This window comes from Anas acuta, chromosome 11 (genome assembly GCF_963932015.1).
Source record: "Anas acuta chromosome 11, bAnaAcu1.1, whole genome shotgun sequence".
NCBI lineage: Eukaryota > Metazoa > Chordata > Aves > Anseriformes > Anatidae > Anas > Anas acuta.
This window is the reverse complement of record NC_088989.1, coordinates 14835762-14860961: the sequence shown is the minus strand read 5'-3', so window position 1 is coordinate 14860961 and position 25200 is coordinate 14835762. Positions and strand designations below refer to the sequence as shown.

Genomic DNA, 25200 nt, shown 5'->3' with positions numbered 1-25200 from the left:
CCTGCACCACAGCAGCAGCTCGAACCCCTTGCAGATGCCTCCTCTCCTCCCGTTGTGCTGCCTGGCTGCGGCAGCCCCGCAGTGCTCACAGCCCATGCCTTGAGCTGCCGAGCCAGAGATGCTCAGCACAGGCGTGTGCAGCCTCTGTGCTGCTCTTCCACCCTGCTCCTCCATTCCCATTCCATAGCGCTGGTTTTGCAGTGCCACCCACTGGCAGTGGCTCCCCAGAAACCCTCCTCTGCAGCTCTTTGCCACAGCTGATGCTCCAAACATGAAAAATAAGAAGGATGGCTCTGATGGGCATACTCCACAGAGCAGGTCCCATGTGGGTCGGCCCAGGCCATCTGGAAATGTTTTGGCATCCTTTCTGGTGTCTCTCAGTGTCTCCTGAACCTGAGCAGCGAGGTCGCTGGGTTTGCAGAGTGCCAGATATTAGCTCAGGCTGTGCTTAAGGACAATTGTAGTGTTTCACCCCAGCAGTCTGACCAGCCCTGTGTCCTGTCTGCAGCATGGCAGGGCAGGCAGCAAGGTGGTTTCTCCTCCCTGCTCTGCTGTGCATGCCACGCACAGGACTCAGTTTGTGTAGGAGACTGCATTCGTGTTCTACCATGCAGGAGAAAATACAAAGCCATGGCTTATACCAAATGCATCACTGTATGTAAAGGTCATGCATCCCCTTGGGGAGTGTGCTCCCAAAAATCACGTTGGGGACTTCTGTGGGACAGGATGCTCTTGAGCCAGCACAGGTAACAGTAATCAGGCTGGTCTCCCTTAATGCGCCTTGTCCCTTTCTGACCCCATTTATACTGTTTTCTCTGTTGCAGCTTTAATAGATGATGTGAGTCCAGTCTACAAGCAGGAGGAGAGACAGCAGAGAGATGGAGGGATGCAGTTCTCGGCGTTTCTGTGCAGCAAGCTGCTCCTCACAAGCCAGATTTTTAACTGATGATGCCTCCCCATAGGCAGTGAGTGCTGGTTTAAAATAAAGCTTGACAAATGGCATGTTGGGGGCGTCAGGTCCTAGAGCACTGTCTTCCGAAAACTATGAAAAAGGCACCAGAGGGGAGCCTGGCACAGCCTCCGAGATGACAGTAATTAAAGGCTTTTGCGCTCAGGCACTGGGAGCTGCTCCTCTTGCAAATTGGCATTGATTGGAGAGGAAGAGAATGATTAAATTGGAGGAGAGTGATGGGGGCGTCAGGAGAAAGCACAGAGGTAAGTCTCAATTTGCCATCCTTTTTTTTTTTTTTTTTCCCCCCACCTCCTCTCTCCCAACCAGTGGGTGGAGGGAGCAGAGCTCCTGGGCTGGCTCTGCCTGACATGCTGGGGGAGTTGGAAGCTGAAGAGGGGCCACTCTGCTCTGATCCTGCCCTAGGGCATCACCCAGCATCTGGGGCAAACGTCCCTGTTCTGAAAACTTGTGCAGGCTGGGTGGCACCACATCCAGTGTGGCTACTGCAGAGCCATCAGTGAGGTTAACCCCTAACCTGGGTTATCCCCATACAAGGCTTTTTCCCTTATATAAGTCTGGGAGTTACACCTCTCTTCTCTATTTTAATTATAAAGGTGACCTTGGTAGCTTGTTCAATTCAGGTTTTACCTTGTTATTTTAAAACCCTGTTTTTGACATAGTTGCCTAGATGTATTGAAGTGGAGCTCAATGCCAAGCCCTCCAACAATACAAGCATTTCTTCCAGGGTGGCAGAAGGAGTTACAGAAATATGCTCCATTTTCCTACAGGTTTGTCTCTTCTACGACTGGTGAGCAGGAAAATGTCCCCCCTGGGCTGCCCCAGCTGGGTCCTTGTTGCCATCCCTGCAGACAGACCCCAGCTGGCTGGGGCCTCCAAGCCAAGGAGCTGATCCAAAACCAAACTGAGAGCCTCTGTCTGCTGAGCCTGGAGCACTGATGCTCAGGTAGGGTGGTGTAGCCTGGGTCACAACAGGATGCTGTGTCTCTTTTGTCCCTTTGGGGAGTCTTTATTTCATGTCATAGGGTTAATTCAGGCTTTGAACATGCAGAGGGAGAATGCAAGCTGGGAAGGAAGGGGATAACCCTTCTGAGCTGTCCCTGCCATGTCCTGCCAGCCTGGTCTGTGCTGCGGGGTCACCACCAGTGAGGAATTTAAACATGTTAATTCAAACAGCTGTAAAAACTACAGCACAGCCTCTCCTTATTCATCCATCCCCAAAGCAATGCCAGTCAGCCCGCACTCAGGGAAGCTGCTGGCCCAGTCTGCAACTTGGATACCTTTGGGTCCAGTCCTGCAGCCACTGAGATAAGTGGCCAAACTCCCCATGGACAGACAGGGAAGCAGGCCCTGTGCCCTACGTTTGGTGCTCATTACTATTTGGATGAGATGAGCAGGACTTTGCACCAAGAGCAGCACTGGTGTGTGTTGTAAGGCCATAACTCTGCAGGGTTACCCTGAAATTTGAGGCAGCTTTTGAAAATGCTCTTGGGATGAGGCAGGGCTGCACACCTCTGGCAGCAAAGCCCTGTTGAGTCGTGATAAAATCTGTGTTTGAATCGAAAGGGAAGAGCAGATGGACCGAGGCACGGTACCTGACAGAAGGGGGGAGATGCTCCAGCATCCCTAAATCCTCCTGGATCTTTCCCAGGGGAGGCTGCTTTCTGCAGGGATTGGGATAATTTGCTTGCAGCTCCTGCCAGCAGTGGAGGTGGTTGCTGTGTGAGCAGGGCTCACAGCGGCTGCTCACTCAGTGTGGCATTTGCCACGTACCCAGGGCAGTGTGCTGGGAGCTGTCAGGGTCAGCCTGAAGAGCTGCATGAAGCCCATGGGTTGTCTCCTGGCTTTCCCTGAGCTTTGCTTCAGGCCTCAGGTGTCCTCCCAAAGCGAGCTGGCTCACGCAGCCATGCTCGGCAGCTTTGCAGCCTGGAGCGGTCAGAGGCACGGGCCAAAAGCACCTATCAGCTAAGTGACCCCCATAGCACCCGGGTTCAGTCCTGGCCCTGCTCAGGAGCATCATGGGCTCCTGCAGGAGAGCATCGTGGGCTGACCCATCCCTCCCCAGTGAGAAATCCTCCCTGCTTCCTTCAGGCATCCCCATTTAGACAGCCCTGAGCCCATCCACGTTTATGCCAGTCGTTGGGTTTAGCCCATTGCACATTGTGTTTAGCACAGTAAAACCTGCAGAAAATGATCTCTCAGTTCAGCATGCCCTGAATGTCCTTAAAAATCCTCGTGGCTGCCTGCAAGCCCTGTGCTGCCCCTTGGTTGTGACCTGGGGAGGGTCCTTTAACCCTTCTGGTGCCAACAGGCGCCGTCATGTCCCTGCTGCTTTTCTCTCCAGGGTATGCACCAGTGTGACTCGACAGAAGACGACAGAGGTTGGAAAAGGCCTGGAAGGGCTGGGATGTCGTTGCCATGGAAATCGCTCAGTGTCTGGAGCAGCAAGAATGAGAGCAACTCCAAAAGTAATGATCTGTCACTTTGACGAAGAGGGAATTGGAGGGATTTGGTTAGGGGGAAGCTTCATGCTTCAAATAATACGCGTCCATATGCCACATCTTCCCCAAAAGGGCTCTGTCGACAGCCCTGGGAAATAATCTGATGTGTTTTGGCCAGGGGTTTCCCCAGGGAGCACGGACACGGTTTCTGCGCAGCAGCTGAGCTGCACGGCTCCACGATCCCAGGATGAAAGGCACCAACTCAATGCAATATTCATTCACTCGTTCTTCCTCCCTTCATTCATTTATTCATCCATTCATCTGGTTCATTCACATTTCCCCAGCACTTTAATGAGCAGTGCTGAACCTCTGCAGTCCTGCAGAGCTGTCCCCTGGTGCGCTGCCGCTGTGCTGCAGACGGCCATCTCAAAGCCCAGCGTTCGTCCATTTACAGGGCAAATCCTGGTGTGGCTGCAGCGGGGTCTGCAGGGTGTCCAGCTGTGCACTGGGGTCTTTAAAGCCCTCCAAAATCCTGCTAGGCTTTGCTGTTCCTGTGATTTCTCTTTGCTCTGATTTACGTCTCATGCAGCTCGCATCTTCCATGTGGCAGCCTGAGGAGAGGGAAAGAGCGAGCACGGGGTGATTTCTTTCTTTTCGGTGTGGTCTTTTAGGAAGTGGAGAAGGATTCGGGAGCATCTTCCCTCCTCAGCCATGTCTGAGCTCCCTGGGCAGCTGAGTTGGGATATAGTGACCACTGCAGAGGTCTCAGATGGCCATCAAGCCAGACTGAAGACCACAGTCCTAACCAGGACCTGGCTTTTTTCCAGATTTATTCTCCACACAGAGTCAACAGGGACTGGAGGCAGCTATTGCAGGGCTGTCTAGGGCAGGTTTTTTCCCAACCATATGCAGACGTTTCTCTTGAAGAAAATAAAACGGATGGCGTCTGGGTAGAAATCAGGAAAGATTAAAAGGAGAAAACTAATTTTCCTGCCTATGATCTCACTCGTGGAAAATGATGCTTTTACTGTGTGTGCTGCTGATCTGTCCTCTGCCTCTCTCCAAAGAGCTAAATGCATCTCTGAACCAAAGGAAGCAAAGAGAAAACATCCGTTCTTTGTATAATGAAGAAAGCTTTTTCTTTTGTTCCCTGCCTTTTATCAAGTATCTGCTATCTAACATTATTGTTACTCACAGGGTTATTACCTCTAAGTGGCTACTTCCACCAGCATGAGCTGCTTTATTGTCTGCTCAGAGCAATTACAGATCGAGATAATTCCTGCCGCACTGTTTCATTGCGGAAAGATTTGCTGTGCTCCATGGCCGAGGTAACTCGAGGTGACTTGTGCTGCTGAGTTATCCATCGCATTAATTAGTGGTGGGTGGCTGGTGCCCTGCTGGATTCTGGGACGGAAGATCAGCAGAGGCTAAACCTGGACATCTTTCAGTGTGAGAGGTGCAAGTATTAGAAGGAAAATTTGTTTTTAGTAGAGCAGAGCTGGGCTTGCATGTCTTTCTGTGACTACATTATCTTTATTATTCTGTTGCCTAAAATATTGGCCAATGTGACCCCCTCCAAGTGTGCAGGACCCCTTGTGTATGTGCATGCAGGGCAGGACCCTCCCTGCTTGGAGGACTTGCTCCGTTGCTGCCCATTGCCAACTTTTAAGAGGTCGTTTGGCTCCTTGTCCTGGGTTGTAAAGAGGCAAGGGTACAAAAGCGGTTCCCAGTCCATGATGGCTTTCCCCTTGGGAACTGATTGGAAAGGGGAAATGAGATGAAAGGATTTGTCTGAAGTTTGAATCCCAGACTGTTTCCCCTCCTGGGCCACGCAGAGGCTCACCCCCAGCAGGACTCCGCACCTGGCTTTGTGTTGGAGGGCTCAGCCTGCGGGCCATGAACATACCCGGGTCTTTGTATTGCTTTGGTACTTGATCTGGTAGCAAAGTAACTTTTTTTCTTTTTTCTTTTTCCCCCTCTTTAACCTCCTAGGAACCCTGCGCAGAAGAAGCTGGGCAATGCCAGGTGGGGACGGCAAGGGGGTCCTGGGGGGGAGCTGCGTGGGTTTTGCGACCCAGCTACACAGTTTAGGAACAACGTGTTATGCGTTCCCTTATTAATAAATAAATACAAAAGTGTGACACTTACAAGTGCTTGTGAAGGCCACGGCAAACACATTTTTTCCCACAGTTGGTAACCTAGGGATTAGGAAGTGGAGGTTTTTATTTATTTTTCATAGCACACAACAAGGACGGATTAGCATGAAACTATAATGCTGTCACATGCTCTCAAAATCCTCCACACTGAGACCCCATCCAAGTTCCGCACACGTAGCAATGAGCTTTTCAAAAGAGTCATGATGATAATAAGCATTTTTCTCGCTGGCCCAGAAACCCTAACTGGCAGGGTAGAATTTCTAGGGTTGTATGGATGCATAAAACGTCACAAAAAACAACACTGTTCAGTTTACTTGTTACTAAACTTGGCTCTGCGTACCCACAGAAATGTGTAGGTGTCTGGACTGCACCTGCCACGTGAAGTCCTGCTGCTCCCATTGACCAGATCTGCTTTTGGGTTTGACACTAAGCCTGCACTTTGGGTTAGGTCAATATTTGCCCAAGTTTCCTTGCACAGAGAATGGTTTTGTGCCTGCTTTGCTATTCATCTGAGCTCTTAGTTATCCTTTCTGCAAGAAATTGATGGCTCAGACTGATCTGAATGGACACAGAGGCTTCAACCCTTTCTTACCACAGGTTGGACCCTGAGAAATGTTTTTTTATTGGAGGGGAAGGGAGCGGGAGACAGTAGAAAACCACCTCTTCCCTGCTCTCCTCTGCTCCACTGTGTTGGCCGCTGGTTCAGCTGAGGATCTGAGCCACAGCAGCTTGCAGAAATGTTGGTGACAAGTCAGTTCTTTAAAATACCAGGCACTGAAGCGATTCCCTGATGGTACCTCTCTCTCTTTTAGTAGGCTGATGGTAAATATGACACCTGGGGCTTGGCCAAGAGCCTTCGACAGGACTCACCAGAGTTTTGCTTCCAGCTTGGTGGGGACCCCACTGAGCCATGAGACCTTTTCAGAGCAAAGCCTTCTTTGTGCGCTTTGCACGAGCAGCATGCAGTGTTTGTGGCTAGAGCTGGTCTTAAATTGTCTTGTCCCTTTACAGCCACAGCAAAAGTGGATGAAAAGCTCAGAAACTGGGACTGGAAATCCATCCTGACATTTCAAAGCAATCTTTCCTTGTTGGGCTGAGTTCCCAGAGCAAAGGGAAATGGTGGTCGTGAGTAGAGCACATTTCCCTCTGCGTCGTGGTGATGGCATTTGGCTCCCAGAGGACAACCCTCCCTTGCCTCCAGGGGAGCACAGAGAGCAGCAGCACCAGGCCGTATCTGGAGTCGTGATGCTGCCCCTCCTGCCTCCTTTTCCCCTCAGCTACATGAGATGAGCTCTCCTTTTATGCTCAAAAAATGGACCGGATCAAGGTTTTCGCTGCTATTCCTGCCATTCCAGAGTGCATTAAGGTATGAGTCATCACTGCTAATTAGCTCCATAAGCACCTCTGTGGCACAAACTACCTCCCAGCCAGCTGCAGTGGGAAGCCGCTTCTGCCTGGTGTTTCTCAGCGTGACTTTGTGGAGCAGGAGGCAGGAGCCCCGCATTGCCTGCTGGCACTGACTGCCAGTAGTGGTGGCCTCCAAGGAGACGATGGGAAGAGCTGGGTGCTCACCACCCTCCTTTGACCAACCCCACCCAAAAGGAACAGGGTATGGAGCCCCAGTCCTGGTGCCTGGTTGGTCATTTGAGTTCAGGATGACTTGGGAAAGCCAAAGTCCTCCATCTCTCCTGGAGTCTTAAGCAATTTTTCCTCTCCATTTCTGGTGCACTTTTGATTTGTTCTGCAGCACAAATGCTCCCACCCAGCCTGGTTACTGCCCTTCACTCCTTCATCCTCTTTGCCTACTGTGAATAACACAGCAAGGGTGACTGCTGCAGTTGTGCTCACACGTCTCAAGCAGGTGGAGCCAGAGAAGCTCTTGCATACTGTATCTGGGTGAAAAACGTTAAAGATTTGATCAAAGTCAGCAAAAGTGTCCACCTGCCAGCTGTAACTGTGGGACCTGCGCTTCAAGGCAGTAACATAGGTCTGGACAGGCACCCTCACGATGACATCCTGGTGGTGGCAAGTGACTGGAGAGCACTCCATCGGATGGGAAGGTGGAAGAGGTCTCCAAGGACTTTTCCTGCACAAGGTTGGTGTCTTACATCCCTTTTCTCTCCCATATTTTCAGCCTTGGCCTGCCTCAGCATCCTTCCCCTGCCTACCAGGACCCAGTGGCACATGTAGGGATTTGCCTTTTGTGAGGAAATACCTGTTGAAATGTAGGACGATGTTAACTCCATCTTCCTTGTGTTCCCCCATGTTCCCAAGCTCTGTTCACCATCCCCAGCCCCTGAAACAGCTCCTCTGAAAGCAGATATGTCAGTCTTCACTGCACAGGGAATATTTTAAGGCTCTGAAAACAAAGTTTATTATAGCAGAGCTGCCAAAAGTGTAACCACTGCCATGCTAAAATATCCTCTGCCTCCTACATTTGTAACGTGGGAGTCTTTTATATCCTCTTTACTGCTGCTGAACCATGCATTTGTCTTGGCAGCAGATGTATGTAGACTGGGGTCTATTTCAGTGTCATGCAAAAGAGCTCTTAGGCTAAAAGATGTATTACAGCTTACTGGAAGGCTTGAAATCAACTGTATGATGATGCTGCATGAAGATAAAGACCCAGCAATTTCATTGAATTGTGATTTTATCCAGATGGGCTGAAAGATTGAACAGCGTTGCCGTCTCCAAAGGTCTCCCTTTGCCAAATTAACTGTTGAGCTGAGTGAGAGCCATGAGGAAGAGACCTTGCTGAACCAATTTTGGGAAAAGGTCTGCCTCCTTACCCGGTATGTCACAGAAGAAATACAGTTTTGGGGGATGGATTTGTATTTTTTTTTCATGCTTCACATCTGAGCTCTTGGCACAGCATCCCCTGCTTCTAATCACACCTTATAACTGCAGTTTAAATCAAAACCCGCCAGGCTGGCACAGCCGGAGCCAGTTTCTATTAAAGTGCCCGAGCAGACTGGCTGTCCCCAGTCCTGTCCCCTGCTGCTGGATGCTGAAGTGTGACCCACGGCGGCACTGGGGCGTGGTAGCAGGAGAGGCAGCTTAAAAATGCTTTGGCCGCTTACATGGTTGAAAAAGTTAAAAAATAAAATAAAATAAAATAAAATAAAATAAAATAAAATAAAATAAAATAAAATAAAATAAAATAAAATAGCAAGATAAAGCAGAATCCCCTTTTAATTCCTCACTATAATATACTGGGTAGGAATAACAATTAAGAAGAAAAGAGTGTCTGGGATGCAGTCTCGGCCACCACCATCCCATCCATCGCCACCCTCCGGCTGCCCCATCGCGTGTAGGGCAGGAGAGTGCCTTGAGCAGAAATGCTGCTTCTGGCTCTGCTCAGCGTTCAGTCATTCTGAGCACTGAATAAAGCAGGAAAATTGCACACAGTCAGGTGAACGCAGGGCAGGCTGGGGAGGCAGATGTACTTGAAGGCAGAATTACAGCTGCAAAAGGGAATAAAGACATTTGCTAGCATTTCCTGCATTTTTAAATTGATCTTTTTGTGGGATTTTGCTTTGTTTTCAGGGGGAGTGTTGTTTGCTTGGATGAAGCTATTGAGGACTTTTTCCATTAGTGGGATTTTTTTTTCTTTCCTTTCATGTGTCAGAGAACCTCACGCAAGCTCCAATCTCTGCTTCATGGATCCTGAACTCCTGAAGCTGATTTTGCCACTTCAGTAATAAGGTGAATTACATGGTGTGGTGGCAAAAGAACGGGGTATGAGGAGCAGAGAAAAATATGGTCTCTCTGTACCAAGAGACCCCCCCAGAGCAGGGTTACCACCCTGTTCTAAGTCCAGGCACCTGATGACCCAGCAGAAACCCAGGAGGTCCTGGTTAAAATAAATTGAGTTAATTAATTGAGCAGCTGTGACATGGATGCCCTTCATGTGAAGTGCTCCCCTCCAAGAAGAGAAGGTGCTGTTGAGCCTGTTTATTGGTAATGTTATTTCTATAAAGCAATGGTTGTCCCCTGTAGTGCCCTCTTGGCTCAGCACAGCTACTCTGGTGGCTCCGAGGTGGTTATTGCAGGTACCTGAGCTTCTGCTGCGATTTACTGGGGGCTTTTGGGCATTGTGACAGCATTTCCTACATGTTGAGACTGGAGAGAAGGAAATACTCTGGGCAGTTCCTATGGCATTGTCGTTGGAGAGCTGGCATTGCCTCCATTTCAGTGGGGGTTTTATGCTGGTTGGGAGGGGAGGGTGGGCTCCATGCACTTCAGATTCACCAAAAATGATGGAAACCTGAGATGGTGCTTTCCTTTTGTTATGTACAGCAGGCTCAGGTTCTGGTCTGGAAGTCACTGGGCTGTGGATCAGGCACATAGCTGAGAGAAATGTTTCTGGTTCATGGAAGGGTTTTTGGTGTGCTTTTTTCAGCTAATCCATTCAGGCAAGTATAAGCCTTTACTTTCTTCACCATGACAGCATGTGTTAAGCTAATAGTGGCTGAGTATTTCTCTGAGGCTGTAAAATAAGCTCGTTCATCCTTTATACTTGTTGTAGGGAGAACAAAAAAAAAAAAAAAATACAACAAAAAAGAAAGCCCTGCTGAACTCCTGCTGCCTCTCCAGACTGAGCCTCCTCTCTCCCTGCCTCCCTCCCTCCCACTACCGCATTGCTGTCATCTCCAGCAGCATCATGCAAATTGCAGGAGCAGGGCTGGGGTCTGAATCCATGGCCGCCTTCCCGTTGAGCCAGGGCTGCATCAGTTGCATCGCCTGATCCAATGACAGCCCAAATTTCGGAGCTCGTGGGCAGCCGCTGTAATCTTGGTGGCCAGATTTAGCAAAAAGCGGACCTCACCAAAAAAATAAATAACCTTGGAAGAACTGGGCTAGTGTGGTAACGGTGTCTCTGCTTGAGAAGCTGCAGAAATTCCCTGCTCTTGGAACCTGACTGTGTGTTTGCAATCCAAGCCTTAGCCCCTCGGCAATAAGGCCTAGGAGGTGTTGCAGGGCTGGTGCTGAGGTGCTGCTGTGTAATCCAGGCGTGCTGCACCTCTGCTGCCCTTTGAAGCCCACCAAGGAGGGGTTGCACAAGCATCTCAGTGCAGGTGGGCTGCTCAAGGAAGCGAAATTTGTGTTGTTTTTCAGCTTTGCGGAAGTCCCCTGTGATATCCCTGTGTTCTCTGGACACCTCGGCCGTGAGCTCCTCCTGTATTGCGTTCTGCAGGAGGTAGTGCTGCTGGCCTTGAACTTAGTAGGGGAAAGGGAGGCTGTGGTGCTTAAAATAAAGGCAAAAGCCTAGAGAATAAATTGTCTTGAGAGGGATTTGACTGGATCAGGGTTAACCTTTTCCATGCAGTATATGTCCCCCTCTTCCTTCTACGTGTATTCCAGGATTTACCAAGAAAACACCAGCTCCCTGAGACTGACTTGAAGGGCTTGAGATTTCAGACCTTGCCCCTACCCCACTGCTTTACAGGTTTGAGGAGCTGCTTTATTTTGGCTAATCCATGGGCTGTGCCGACAGGCAGGGCTGGCCAGAGCAGCTTGGCCTGAACAGGGAGCACAAAAGCAAGAATTGCACTGGAGGAGAACAGAGATTCGTGGGAATGGTTGAGGAAGGGGGGATGTGGAGTGAACATCCCTCATTTCTCCCCAGCAGGTTTAGGACCTGTTCTTTGATGTGTTTTACTGGTCCAGAAAGCAGAGCAGCCATCCGTCCCGCTGAATTCCTCCCACATTCTTGTGCTGCAGCGTGACTGGTGCAAATGCCAGCAGCTGGAAGACTGAAATAGCAGCTACCATTGCTTAGGCCCCACTGATTTGTCCTGTGGCTTTTCTATGCCCTTTAATCTCCAGTAACTAATCCCTCACTTCCTTGCGGTCTTTCTAATTCTGTGCCCTGTGCTGGTGCTTCCTGTAAACAGCGGGTCTGGTGGCCCGTAATTGAGGCTTTTGCTGGCTGCGCAAAGGGCATGTGGCAGGGCTGTTCTTCAGGCTGGATGTGGCCATTTCAGAAGGATGAATAATGGAAATGAGCAGCCTGGTTCTCTTCTTCATCCGGGCAGGAGAAGTCAGGGCAAGCTGCGATGAGGACAGTGAATACTTCAGGTGTAAAACTGGGACACAGAACACCAGGTTCCATCACCCTGACCCAATACCTCACGCTTTCTGGTCTCCAGAAACCATGGATAGGCCAGTGCTTGAAAGCACAATTGGTGTAAACTGTGTGAAATGAGGTCCCTGTGGCACACGCTTGCACTGCTACTTGCTCTTCTCTGCAGGAGTCTCAACTTGCGCAGAAGACATGAGCAGATCTTCCTCAACCTTTAAAAACCACATCTCTGGTCTAAAACTGTGAATGGAGTCCTAAAATTAAGGGCAGAGCTGAAGGCCTGTGCTGATTGAAGGCTTCTCCAGGTGTTTTTCTGCCCAGGGTCCTTTGCACTGCAGTAGATGTGAAGCCTCCAAATGCTCTGGTGTGTGCTCTGACAGCAAGGGAGGTGCAGAAGACATTTTCTGACCAAAATATCTTCAACTGTTTTTTGGCTTCAAATTGTCGAAAGATTTGGGGTATAAGATAATAATCCTCAAGCCTGAAAGGTTTTTTTCTCCAGGTGAGTTCATGTTGAAGTGATGGTGGATCGAACAGGTTTTCAGCTTTTCTTCTCATCTGAAATCTCCATCTGGGTTTCTGTTGCATGATTGCTTACATGGATCCCTCCACAGATCTCTGAGCATCCACCAAACCACGCCATTTCAAAGGTGTATAATGCAAAGCCTGCTTTCAGTTCTGAAGGCACAGCGTCAACTCCTGGTGCTTCACGAGGAGCCATGGCCAAGTGTGTACGGGGGCAGTTGGCAGCAGGTATGTGGTAGATCTGAGTTTTCCTGTGACATGCCAATGCCCTGGTCATATCTCTGTGTGGTGCCTGCATCCCAGCTGGCTGGTGGGCTGAGACGTGAGCGAGGGGTGAACAGAAGCAGGTGAGGAGCGGGGTTTCTGGCTGCCCACACAGCTGCAGCCTGACAAAACATTGGCAGGAGTGACCCCAGAGCGTCCTGTGGTGATCAGGTGGAGGAGGCGCTTCCCTTAATGCACGATTTTCCAAACCACCTTTCCCTTGTGCTGCATTATCACAAGATTGAGCTGTTTCTGAAACAGCCTGACACGGAGTCAGACTAAAGCAAGGCTCCTGCAAGCCACTAGGTGGTTGCCTGAGTCCTGCTGGAAGTATCACCAAGTGTAGATGAAATTGTTCTGTGTGTATTTACGCCCGCTCTCCCTGGCCTCAGGTTGACAGTGTGCTTCCACATCTCCGTTCTTTCCAACAACAGGGATGCAAGCAAGCCTTGAGAGGGTCAGAAGAGCTTTGCCCAGCAGCAGCAGGAGTCTTTGAGACCCGACGCCAATAATCCTTGTCTGCAGTTGGTCCCTTTGGCTCCAGTCACTGCTGAGCTTGCTGGTGGATAAAACCACTGTGTTGGATCAAATCGATACTAAAGGAGCCTTCACAAAAGTTAATAGCTAGTGGTCAAGAAGAGTTGCCAGACTCTTGCTTTCTCAGTAACTAATAAAAGTGCTTTTTAACGCAATTAATGTCATGTCTTTCTAAAGACTGAAGGAAATTGGAATTGAGACGTTTCTATTTTGACAGACTCAGTGGAAAACTTCTGTTCAGACTGGTAGGAATGAAACCAATAAATTTCTGTAGAAACTTTCTGAATTCAGCCTTCAAGATAATAGATAGGCTGTTCTGACTGTGGATAAATAAACTCTGTTTTTATAAGTGTTTAAAGACCTCCAGGATGACGAAGTGGAACATACTTCAAGTCTCCAAAGATGGGAAGTGGCTTCTGAGTCAAATGCCCTCCCATGCCAGGCCTCGTATTTTAGACTGAGATCACTCTTTTTTGATTTGTTGACAGCTTTTCCATCGTGTTCTGAAGGCAGGCTGAAAATAGCAGTGAAACATTCCCCAGCTGGCAAACCTGCTCTTAAAGAAGGCTTCCCGGGGGACATAAAGCTCCAGCTGCAGCCCAGAAAACTGGCTCATCAAGCGATGAGTGAGGTGGAAAACCCAGTCTTGGGTGACAGCAGACCTCCCCGAGCATTGCTCATATCTGGATGGTGGTGAAGCTGACGCAGGGCACCTGAGGAGAGAAGGAGGATGCCGTTCCCACCAGCAATGCTTAGAAGGCGGCTTCTCAAGGTGGGAGGGGTGGAAGCATCTTGCTGCCTTTTTGCCTTCCCATCTTGTGAAGACCAACCCTACCTGCAGCCCCTGGCTGCGCTGGCCATCCCAAAAGCAGGCAGTGGGAAGGCTGGATCGGTGCCTTCTGGAAAAGGTGACCCCATTTATGCAGGTCTGGGGCCTAATCCTGCAAATACAACCAAAATAGTCGTAACCCACAGCAATGGATAGAGGGATTATGCAGCATTAGCATTGCAGCTCTGCTTGCTTCCTCCCCCTCCATCTCTGCCCACTGACGTGGATCATTGTGCAGGGCAGAGGCCAGCAGCGTGTGCTTTGTTTGAGCTGGGTGTAAGGTCCCCTTCCTGGGGAAACCCACATAGATGTGGGGCACAGCTTGGTGGGCTCTGAACAGATGCGGGTGCCTGTGGTGGCACATGGCCGGAGAACCACCGTGACCTGGGGGACACGAGTGGGGTGGCTTTGGTAGGTGTCAGAGGTGGTGTGAGCATGGCCCTGGCCAAGCATGCCTGGTTTTGGTGCCTTGAGGTCAAACATCAGTGATTGACAAGGTGTTGGGGAGCCAAGACAAGGCACCAAAGTATTTCATGGGCTGGCCCAAGGAGCTCAGTCTCTGCTTTCCCAAAGAGAAAGGGAAGTAAGATTTGGTCATGGCTTGTGACGTACAAAAGTGATGGAAATGGGGGAGTAATGGGATTTTCAACTTAGTAGGCAAAGTCCTGCAAGATGCCTGGAAATGGATACCAAATTAATCCAGCCTGTGAACAAAAAGCTCTATTATTTAGAAGTCATTAATCAGGGAAGTAACGCAGCAAGGCTTGTGCAGATCCTCCACTGCTGAGAATGCTTTGATCAAGACTTGTTGTTGTTCCCTTTCCCCAAAAGCAGATGCTGTAAGGCAGGGCTGTGCTTGCCATGGAGCCGAGGGGGAGCAGCAGAGGCTCTGGAGGAGGCTTTGACTCGTGTTCAAAAGATGGCCCAGGAGAGGAAAGGCACAGCAGCATCCCTCTGGCTCGGTGTGTGAGCTGCCCTGCACCTCTGCTGCTGCTTCAGAAGCACCTCCTGGTCTCTGGTCGCTGCTGCTCAGGAGTGGGGGGGGGCTCTTTTTGAGCAGGGGAAAAAATATCTGCAAGTAGCAGGATCGCAGTGATGCTGGCTGTAGGAAGCACGTGTCCCTGCTGCCAGAGACACCACAGTTGCTACAGCAACTGCAAAGCACAGAGACGAGCATCCTCCCTCTGCCACCATCCATCCCCCAGAATAAGGCAGAGCAAGGAAGGTGCTGGGGTGCGAGAGACAAGTGCCCACGGCCGTGTGTGCTCCATGCCCCTCGGTCCCGCTGAGCACTGGGTTCCCAGCTCCATTCCCAGGTTTCCATTTCTTTCCCTACATCTGCAACCAACCTGGCAGCCCAGCCTGCCTTCTCCTCTCCCCACAGGGGTCCGCTGGGTCGGATGCTCAGCCCCCAGGGCTGTCGGGATGAGGATGTGATGCTGGGGATGCTGCAGGGAGCAGCGCAGTCGGTGGGGGAACGGGAGGCTCGCACTGAGCTGTGTTTTGCTGAGCGCCTGCCATCTCATCGCCGGTTAAATCGGGCTCTCCGTGGCTCCCAGCACTGCGCCATCCTGCTGCGGCAAAAGTGCCTGGCTTCCCCCGGTGCTGCTTGCATAAATATTTAATGTCAGGAGGAAGAACTGCTTTAAGAAATGCTTCAGTGCTTGCATCCAAACAGAGGTTGTTTCAGGTGGCTAGAGCAGGCACACAGACACACACACACACACACAAAAAAAAAAAGCTTTAGCTGTATTTTTTTCAGAATTGTTCCTCTATTGAAAGGGTAGAGGCGTCGTGATGAAGCATGATGGGTGGGGGAAAGTAAGGAGGTTTTGGGTGCCTGGAGGGAGGAGGGATGGCTGGGGTCTGTCCCGCGTACTGTCCCCACCTCCACGCAACTGTCACCCGCTCTCTTACCCTAAAATGCTTTAAAGAGGTGCCTGGTTTGGAGCTTTAGTGGAAAATGCCTGAAGACTGCCTGTCCCCAGGCCTCAGCTGGGCACTCTGTCCTCCCCCCAGCCCTGGATGCATCAGGTGTGTTCTGCAAATGGGAATTCAAAGGCATCCACCTGCCAGAGGCTTCCCGGAGATCTATTGCAGTTCCTCACAAAGCGGTTTGAGAAGCCTGGGTAAAATCGCAGTGGGGGCAGATGTGTTAGTCACAGCCAAAGCACACATCAGGCCGTCCGTAACACGGCGGGCAGATTGAGATGGGGCTGACCCAGCAGGGGAGGGTTGGTCCCCCTCCCAGGGCTCCCAGCTGGGATATTCAGCCAGCTGTACAGCTGTAGTGCAATTAGGTCTTCGGATTAATTACGTGCAAAGGTTTCTGTGCATCAGATAGCCAGGACGCGGACAGTATTGGCTATTCCCTACAAAAAATATTAAACTTGAGGAAGGAAATGCTTTTGCTGCTAGGAATTGGGAAAGTGCCAAAGGAGAGGCTTCTTTTGACTCTTTTCCTAAATACTTGCTCCCGTCAGGAGCAAAGGTGGCATCCCAGGGCAGCCAGGTCTTCACCTTGCCCAGGCAGCTGCTTTGAAAGAGCTTTTAAAGAGCTGTGCAGCTGTAAATCCTGCGAGGGATGGCCCAAGGGGTGATCTGAAGCTGGCTGTTGGTTACCTGCCTGCCTTCATATCATCCGTGTTCATGGAGAAAGTGCTCAAAGCCACCAGCCAGGGATGGCGGTCATCCCAACCCCTTCCTGTGGTGGTCAACTTCTCGGAGCACGAGAGAACAACCAAAACCTGGAATGAAAGGAACGCACTGAGTCATCTGCCCAGCTCTGGCAGTGCTGGTGAAGGGGTTGAAAAAACAGCCTGGAAAAAGACCAGGGAAATGCCAAGCCCACATCCCAGAGCCCCTTTTGCCATCCCACTACATTCGTTAAGCAGAAAAGTAGGGATACATGATCTTTATTTTAATGGGCATTTCATCTGTTTCTGAGCTGTGCACAGCCCCAGTGAAGCCCAGGACAGAAGGCAGACACCTGGAGGACTGTGCTTACCTGAACATCTTAATTTTATGTATTTTTATGGCTCAGAGTCACTGTCCTTGCCTGGCGTGACCCTGGGAAAGTTCTCTGCACCGGCTTTTCCCAGGGAAACAGAGCTTTGGTAAAGCACTGGTGTTTCAGAGAAGCAGTCCCACATATGATCGTGGTCCCTCTGCCTTTAGTGTGCCTTTAGTGTGGGTAAGGGACAGCAGAGAAGGGCATGGGCTGTGCTCAGAGCAGGGTTTGCAGGATGATGCTGGACACAGGGCGGTACTGGAAGAGTTACAGGTGTGAATTAACCCTACAGCCCTGTTGCACAGAATGCCAAGCTCTTCAGCTTGATTTTAGCAGCCCCAGCATTGTGTTTTTGCCTCAAGTGAAGGCTCCTCAAGTGATTGAAGTCCTCCCTGTCACTGGTGATAAAAAGCTGTAGAGTCAAGAGAGATCTTCCTCTTTTTTCTTTTTTCATTTTTTTCTTTTTTTCTTTTTTTTTCTTTTTTCTCTTTTTTTTTTTTTTTTTTTTTTTAAATCCTCCTGCTTAGTTTGCAGCTGGAAAAAAAGGAGTGTTTTTGAGTTATTTACAATTTCGTAAAATGGACTAATAAAAAATGGGCTGATAATACAGCATGCTTTATCAGACCTGATGCCTGACCTCACGCTGCTACAGAGGGAACTCCGCAGCACACACCAGCACCTCTTGCTGCATTGGCTTTTGTTTCCACATGCTTAGCTGCAGCAGTGAGCAGAAGTGCCGAAATGAGCTGAGACAACTTAGATATTTAACATGTAAGCAGGAACAGCGATATCCCAGTCCAGATACATCCTCTGAACCTCCTGTGCTGCGCCCAGACAGCCATCCCGTGGGTGACGGGCTGTGCTGCCTGCAGTGAAACCCCCTGGCACATGCACCAGCAGAGGGTTTGCAGCCTGGAGATGTGACTGGTTATATTCCTGTGTGAAAATACATTTCCATCCATGCAGGACATGTGGCCCTCTATATTTGCGTTATTGTTTGATGCCTCCTGTCTCAAAGAGGGGCAGCAGGGGCTAGAAGTGGGGCTGGGGGTCCCATCCTGCCCCTGCCTTCAAGCAGCACCCAGCCAGGCTTTGAAGGGTTTTCCAAAAAAAATGAAAAAATAAAAAAGCAGTTAAATCAGTGTCTCAGCCCTGCTCAGAGGATGCGCAGGATCAGGCCTTGCTTATCTCCTTCCCCCTCCCCAGCCCTGCCTTCGCACTAACCTACTTTCTTGCTTTGTGGAAAGAACATCTTGGATTATGGTGCTGCAAATGAAAGGATTCAGTCATTGCATCAGGCGAGTTGCAGGTAAGCGCAGGGTTTAATGTCAGCTTGTTGGCAGCTTCTTTATTCCTTTTTTTTTTCTCCTTCTCACAAACAAGCCGTCTTTGTGTGGACGTTCGTTTTCCTTTTTAGCCAGGGCATTTCTCAATGTGGCTTTCCAATAATCCTCGTGGTGCAGATAAAGCAGAGCCAAAGCAGATCTCTTTCACTGTTTCTGCAAAGTGTCCCCATCCCATCCAGAACTGGGGTGCAGCTCATGGGAGGGCTGTCCCCTCTGTCCCAGCCCCTGCCTCCAGGTGGAAGGACAGAAATTGTGCCCAGGTGGTGGAGCTGAAACCCCAAGATGAAACACGATCTTGCTCTAACTCCTTCCAGTATTGGGCTTTGTTTGCGTTAAGGTGCAGGCCTCAACACCCTAGACCCCTAGGGTTAATAATAATTAAGGGGAGAAATTAATACAGACATGAGCTCAGCATCTCTTTACGTCAGCCCGTTCCTCCCACCCACCTCCACCTGCCTCCCCGGAGCAGCCACCAACCTGCTTGCAGCCTGCCACAGCATCTTGGTGGCCCTGTTCATCTCCTGACTGCTTTTCAGCCCCAGCTTCCAGCCCCTGCAGCACCTCCACCCTCGCAGACCACCCTCTCCACCTCACGGGAACTGCAGGCTCCGTTTTTGCAATCGCAGTGCTCGTCTGGTCATTGTGGGGTCATCCAGCCACACCTGCAGCAGGATGGGGCTGGTGCAGAGGGAGATTTGCTTTTAAATCCCTAAGCTGCCCCCAAATCCAGCATCATTCAAATGCCAAAAAAAATATAAAATATGAAATTAAAAAAATAAATAAGAGACTACCATACAGCCATCAGTCCTTTATTGCTGTATCAATATACTTCAGATGCAAGTCCTGCAAATGGGGAAGACCTAATTTATGCACACCTTTGGGTTAACTGAAGTTCATGGCTTTCTCTCAAGGAACCAAGTTATTCCCCAAGGAAACGTGGTTTTCCCCAGCCCTGCATGAGGTCTCCAGCAATGAGGCCAGCCAGAAGCATCATCCAGGGTGTAGGCAAGAGGAAATGCAACACTTCTCATTCTGGCAGCCTGGCTGGCTCCTGGCGGGTCTCAGGCCAAGTGACCATGATGTGGGCCACCAGCACGGACTGTCCTCCCGAGGAGGGTGCAGAGGTGGAAGGATGAAAAAGGGCTGTGGGCAGTGGCAGCTCTGGGGGGAGCAGAGGAGGTGGCAGACCTGCTGGGAAGCTCATTTTGGATCATGCTCACCCATGATTGTCTTCCTCATCCAAAGCAAATGCAATGAAAATATTGCTGGGTAAAGAAAAAAATAAAATTAAAATAAAATAAAATAAAATAAAATAAAATAAAATAAAATAAAATAAAATAAAATAAAATAAAATAAAATAAAATAAAATAAAATAAAATAAATGCAGGTTCCCAGCCTCTCCTAGTGCCCCTCTTCTCCTACCCGTGGAGCACACAAGCCTGGGCTGTTCCCACGTCCCTGCCATCAGCATTTGCAGGGCAAGCTCCCAACCCTCTTAGGGACACTTCTGCTCCAGGAGCCCCCCCTTCTCTTGAAACCCTAGCCTGATGATTGCCACCAGTTGTCACCATTTTGTCTCATCTTTTTAGGAACAGCTCCCCCAGGCACCAGGGATGCTGGTGACGTGGTGTTTGCTGGCCCAGTGAGGTTCAGGTTTGAGGAGAGCCAGACTCTCCTCAGTCAGCCTCAAATGCAGGCTGGCTGGCATTTTCAACAAGCAAAATGATATTCTTTTATGACCTCCTTCATGTCTTTAAGAAAATTACAATGGATGTCAGAGCAAAAAAGCCACAGTCGGGTAGGATTGGGAAGTTTCTACGTGTCCTGTTATTTTCTGGAGATTTTCCTTCTCCCTGACTGGGACCGGTGCTCCCTCTTTGAGCCCAGAGTGGCATCTGTTAGGCTCAGGCTCCCTCTAGTGCCTCTATGTCCTGGTGTCCCCGCTTCTCCAGGTGGCTTCTCCAGGGCCTTTTGTCCCTGGGGACCGTCCTTCTTCCCCACTTCCCTCCAGCATTGCTGGTGTGGGCTTACACCACAGCCAAGCCCCGTTTGCCTTCTCCCCCTCCCCAGTAGCTCAGCAGTTTTTAGGAAGGCTCCATAGCCCGTGTCAAGCCAAGTCCTCTGTGCTCCTTCCAGCCAGCACCTGACCCTCAGCACGTGGATGTGTTGGCACTAAGGGCACCCCACATTGTGCCCGCCTTTCACCGTGGGCTGGGGCAGAACCAGGAAACTCTGGGAGAAGTTTCTCCCATGCCCATCTTCCATAAATATCAGGACACCACCAAAATGCCGTGTCAGATGTCAACAAAGTCCTGCCCACCTCTCCTTTCAGGTGGTTTCTCAGAAAGCAGCAGTGCTTTTCTGAGCTATACCCGAGGGCATCGGCACAAAAGCCACATCAAACCCAAGAGGGATGGATTGTGTAATGTGAGGGCATCGATGGAGAGGACACCATTGTCAGAGACACTTAGAGATTTTTGTTTTAATTTATGTTTTTTGTTTTTTGTTTTTTGGTTTTTTTTTTCAGAATTATTTTGCAGCAGTAGTAATTACCACCCTTTTTAACGAGTGCAGCGCTTGTAATGGATGACACGCAGGATAACACTCACTAATTACATCTGTGATCTCTAAAAGCATGGTTGGAGGTTCCAAACCAGCTGATGGCTCCTGGTGAGGCTGCACTTGGAGACACAGCAGCTCGTTAGAGCTTGGGAGAGACTCGAGGGGTCACAGCCCCCCGACAGTGCATGATGGGCTTGAGCCTGCCCTGGAACTTCCTTTCTTTTTTAATATTCTGCCCTGGAACTTCCTTTCCTTTTTGGTATTTTGCCCTGGAATTTCCTTTATTTTTTTGGTATTCTGCCCTGGCTCAACCTTTCTTTTTTGGTATTCTGCATTTCCTTACAGTCTGTTACAAACAACCCTGGAGGTCCCACGCTCACACCCATGAAGGGACGGCAGTGCCACCATTTTATTGTGCTTGAAAGGGGATTTCTGTGACTTTAAAATAAAAACTTCTGCTTCTTCCTGGTCAGGAAAGCTCAGGAACGGGTGAAAGAGGTCGAGTGTGTGATTCTGTGGTTTTATGACAGGAGGCAGCAACCAGCCAGAGGGATGCCAGGGCGGCCAGCGGGTGTTTTTTCCCTTCCATCCCTGCCCCCTGAGGCCATTTCTCGTCGGGGGCCGTGGGGGGGGGGACACCGAGGGGGCTACAGGGGCGGAACGGGCGCAGGGCGGAACCATGTTACGGGCGGTTCGTGTTGCGCACCGGAGCGTCGCGAGCTTCCGGTGCGGGCGGACGCCATTTCCCGGCAGCCCCCGGGTTTGGTCCTTCCTCTTCCGGCGCGGCGGCGGCGGGCTGCGGTCGGGTGAGTGTCGCGACCGGTCGCGATCCGGCGCCATCCGCGGGCAGGGAGGGGAGGCGGGGAGCCGGGCGGGCCGGGCACAGCGCCATTATCCCTCTCTGTGTCCCGCAGGTGCAGCCATGGCCAAGTCCAAGAACCACACCACGCACAACCAGTGTGAGTCGGGGCGGGGGGGGGGGCGCGGCCCTGCTGAGGGGGCTGGGGGTGAGGGGGGGGGGGGGGGAGTGGGGCGGCTGCCCCCCGGTCCTGGTAAATGGCCCCAAATCTCTGGGTTTGGGGCCTGAGTGCTAAGGGGGGAGGCGCTGCCCTCGTTTGAATCCAGCCGGGGTGCGAGGGGCTGGGGGGCTGGTGGTGGTGGTGGAGGCCTGAAAGGCAGCTGGGGCAGCTCCATAGTGGTGGTTGAAGTTTTAATTTGGGTTGTTTTCTTGTCTTCTGCGTAGCCCGCAAGTGGCACAGGAATGGCATCAAGAAGCCCAGGACCCATAGATACGAGTCCCTCAAAGGGGTGAGTGTGTCTGCTGATGTTTTTGGGCTGATCGCACGACAAAACACAGTGCTATTGTTTCTTATTTTGCCTGTCAGCTTTTTAGCAGATGGGGGCTTAAATTCCAGAGGGTCAGAACCACTGGGGGTCTCTCATCGTGTGCTCACATTACTGGCAGCAGTGAGAGTTCTAACCCATGTGAAATCTGCATTGCACATCTACAAAACTACTCTTGAGTTACAGGCAAATTTTGTCTCTGTCACACATTAATAGTTTCACTGCTCTTCTTTTCTCTGATTCCTGCTGTCTCCTCTGTACCCTACACTGTTGTTTCACTGGCTGTACTAATACACAGAAGCTCGTTCAGAAAGTGAGAGGAGCTGGCTTTTCTGGATAGTGCACATGGAAATGGCAAAATCCTGCTTTTTCTGAGATTATACACATGGTACACCACCGTCTTTTTCCATGTTTGAAAGAGACAGAAAATGCAGGATGTCCTGGCTTTGGAGGGGGCTGTGGTTCTGTTTGCCTTGCAGATGTGATGATTGGCTTTTCAGAGGCGATGTAAAAGCTTGTCTGTTGCCTAGCTCAGTGAGGGCTCAGTACCCTGAAAACAGCTGGGCTGTTTCTCTGTGTGTCCTCTCACCAAGAGCGTGCGAGTTGAGATGGCAGAAATCTTGTGTGGACCAGGTGAAATGCTGCTTTCAGCAAAGTAACAGATGTTGCTCAGTGGGATGCTGACAGTTCTGAGAATTGCTCCTAGCCATGAAAGGATGTGTTGTGAGCTGCTAGTGGACAAAAAAGTAAGGAGCAGCTCTTCTCCGTGCTGGTAGATTTTTCCTTTACTAGAAAAAAGAAAGGCCTGAGGAAACTGTTGATCTTTGCCAAAGGATTGCATGTATGTATGCTCACTGGCAAGATCTGTTTGTGATGCTTCTGATTAAGAACGTATCATGACACCAAAATGAAGTTTGTCTTGTTTACATTTTTACTCAATTTATCTTGTTCTTTCTATATAGTTATTGCTGGGGCTTGGAATTCTTTTTTGTTTAGAAATGAAGGAAGTTAGTTCAAAGGATGGCTGTACCTGGTTAAAAGAATTCTGTTGAAATGAGAAAACCAAATGAGAAAATGGACTTGAATTAATTGCAGCTAGCAGTTGGAAATCATTGAAGCATAATGGAAACATGTTTTTACCTGCGTGTTTTCTGCAGCGTGGCTTATCTTTTTCCTTCGTTTTTATAGGTTGATCCCAAGTTTCTGAGGAACATGAGATTCGCAAAGAAGCACAATAAGAAGGGGCTGAAGAAGATGCAGGCCAACAATGCCAAGCAGGCAGCTCTGCAGAAAAAGGACTGACGTGGTTTAAGACAAAGAACCAGTTTTCCTGTTGTCATGTGTTAAAACATTTTGTAAGAATAAAATTGGACATAACAAAGTCTTCACCTCCTGAATTAGAGGAGAAGCCTAGAAAATATCCTGAGCTGTATTTTAAATGCCAGTTGTGTCATCATGTCCGCGTGTAGCATCCAGTGTGTGGCTTTGTTCTCTGGCAGGTCAGCAGGAGGGGTTGTGTATCAGTATTCTCAGCCTCCAGATGTATGAGGTGAAACAGCTGCTGCCTCCTCAGAACTTCAATTGGTGGTACAGGTTATGAACACCTACAAGTTGGAAGCCTGTTTTCAGATTGTGGAATGGTATAGAGTGAAGATTTAAAGTATAAACAAGAAGCAACGTGTTTTGTGTTGCTTGGGCTCTTAGATGATAGCATTCAGTGAAGGTAGAACTGATTTTTATACTGGTGTGCATGTTCAGAGCTCTCATACTGCAATTTTTGCAGTAGTTCTTAGTGTGTCAGAGCAAGATCAGGCTTCCAAGGGCTATGCAAGCATCTGCTGCTTCACAGTTCAGGTAGGGTAGCTACAGCAACAGCAATCCTGAGAAACGGGAGGGTTCTGAGCGCCAGCTAGAGTGTTATAGAGGTTGTAGTAATTAATAGAAGTGGTTTGTGGTGTTCTCTAAAATGCTTCAAGTGTGATACGGGATACAGGACAATATAAGCCAGATTTTCATAGCTGCTGTAACAAAAAGTCCCTATCTGACGAAGCTTGCTGGCTGGTGAGATCATGGAAGTAGTACAGGAGACGTGGTGCCGTGACAGAGTTGCTACTGTCAGGTAGATAGAGGTGGACTTCGCTTTCCAGGTCACGCCAGTCAGGAAAGCTGGTTCAAAATGAGTGGTTTTGGTACTGAAGTGAGCCGCCCGTTAAAAGGCAAGGGACCTTTCCTGAAATTGCAATTGCAAGACTCGTCCACCTGGTGGTGTGAATTCACTGGGCAGCTCAAGAGCTGGAAGTATGCAAATAACTTGTGACTTTCCAGTATAGCAGCAAAACACCTGCTGGATGGAAAAAAAAAATGCAGCAAAACATCCAATTAGTGTAGGTGACTTTTTTAAAATAGCTTAGTTAATTACTGGAATTAAATACTATTTGGAAACAAGGTGAGTATTTTTAATTCTGTGTGGCCTGAAGTGATTCCACAAAAGTCTTCCGGATTTCCGAACACTTCTCAATTTTTTTTTTGACTGATAAAAATACCACTCAGCTGTAAACCAAGCAATACAAAGTGATTTACTAATTTAAATCTCAGGAGCTGAGGGTTCTTGCATTCTGAGGAAAGTGCAGCCCGCACCTGTATGATTCCTGCTGCATGCATCTCTTGGGCTCTTCTGGAGGTTTCTCATTTGGAAGAACTTGGTGGCTGTGCAGGAGCAATGTGTGGGTAGGGAGGGGTGATGTGCTGGGGAAGTTGGAGAGTGAGTGGTCAGCCCGTTTGTATCACTGTAGAATCTGCTAAATAGCTGGGACAGAAAGGCTGCCTGCTCCCTGCTGCCTTCATTTGAGCAAGATCCCAATGATCTTTCAAGGTCCCTTCCAACCCCTTCAATTCTGTGATCCCAGAGCTGCACTTCCAGTTCTCAGCATCCTGAGGTGAGGTGCCTGCTGGTGTTGGAGGAGGTGCAGTAGCTGGTCCACCCACCTGAAGGAAGGATGGTGTGCTGCTGGTCTGCACTGTGACAGTAAGTAAAAGAAAACAGTTTCTAAAGAGATGGTTTGGTGTTTCGCTGCACCTTCACCCATGCGTGCACAGATACCCAACCCGCTTTCAGTTCTACCTTTTAAATC

At 49.7% G+C, this 25200-nt stretch overlaps 1 protein-coding gene and 1 long non-coding RNA gene across 26 annotated transcripts in view; both read left to right on the top strand.

Moving 5' to 3' along the window:
• The window catches only part of LOC137862221 (uncharacterized), a 221972-nt gene extending 203048 nt beyond the window's left edge, over window positions 1-18924 (top strand). For 19 of the 25 annotated variants that reach the window (XR_011100102.1, XR_011100098.1, XR_011100104.1 and 16 more), the window contains 4 exons: window positions 825-1215; window positions 1741-1916; window positions 3315-3438; window positions 6380-18924. This is a non-coding gene — a long non-coding RNA (uncharacterized lncRNA). The remainder of the gene's footprint in view (window positions 1-824; window positions 1216-1740; window positions 1917-3314; window positions 3439-6379) is intronic. The other 6 variants (XR_011100100.1, XR_011100091.1, XR_011100095.1 and 3 more) reach the window with 6 other exon arrangements.
• Window positions 18925-21421: 2497 nt separating this feature from the next.
• Window positions 21422-23450, top strand: RPL29 (ribosomal protein L29). The gene is made up of 4 exons (XM_068694012.1): window positions 21422-21531; window positions 21640-21684; window positions 21969-22033; window positions 23258-23450. The coding sequence occupies exons 2-4, from the start codon at window positions 21648-21650 to the stop codon at window positions 23369-23371; spliced, it is 216 nt and encodes a 71-aa protein (XP_068550113.1). The 5' UTR covers window positions 21422-21531; window positions 21640-21647; the 3' UTR covers window positions 23372-23450.
• The last annotated feature ends 1750 nt before the right edge of the window (window positions 23451-25200 follow it).

Excerpts from the sequence above, each read along its gene's own strand:
- RPL29 (XM_068694012.1), top strand. The coding sequence starts at position 21,648 with ATGGCCAAGTCCAAGAACCACACCACGCACAACCAGT. Across the intron at positions 21,685-21,968 it reads CCACACCACGCACAACCAGT|CCCGCAAGTGGCACAGGAAT; the intron begins GTGAGTCGGGGC and ends TCTTCTGCGTAG. Across the intron at positions 22,034-23,257 it reads GATACGAGTCCCTCAAAGGG|GTTGATCCCAAGTTTCTGAG; the intron begins GTGAGTGTGTCT and ends TCGTTTTTATAG.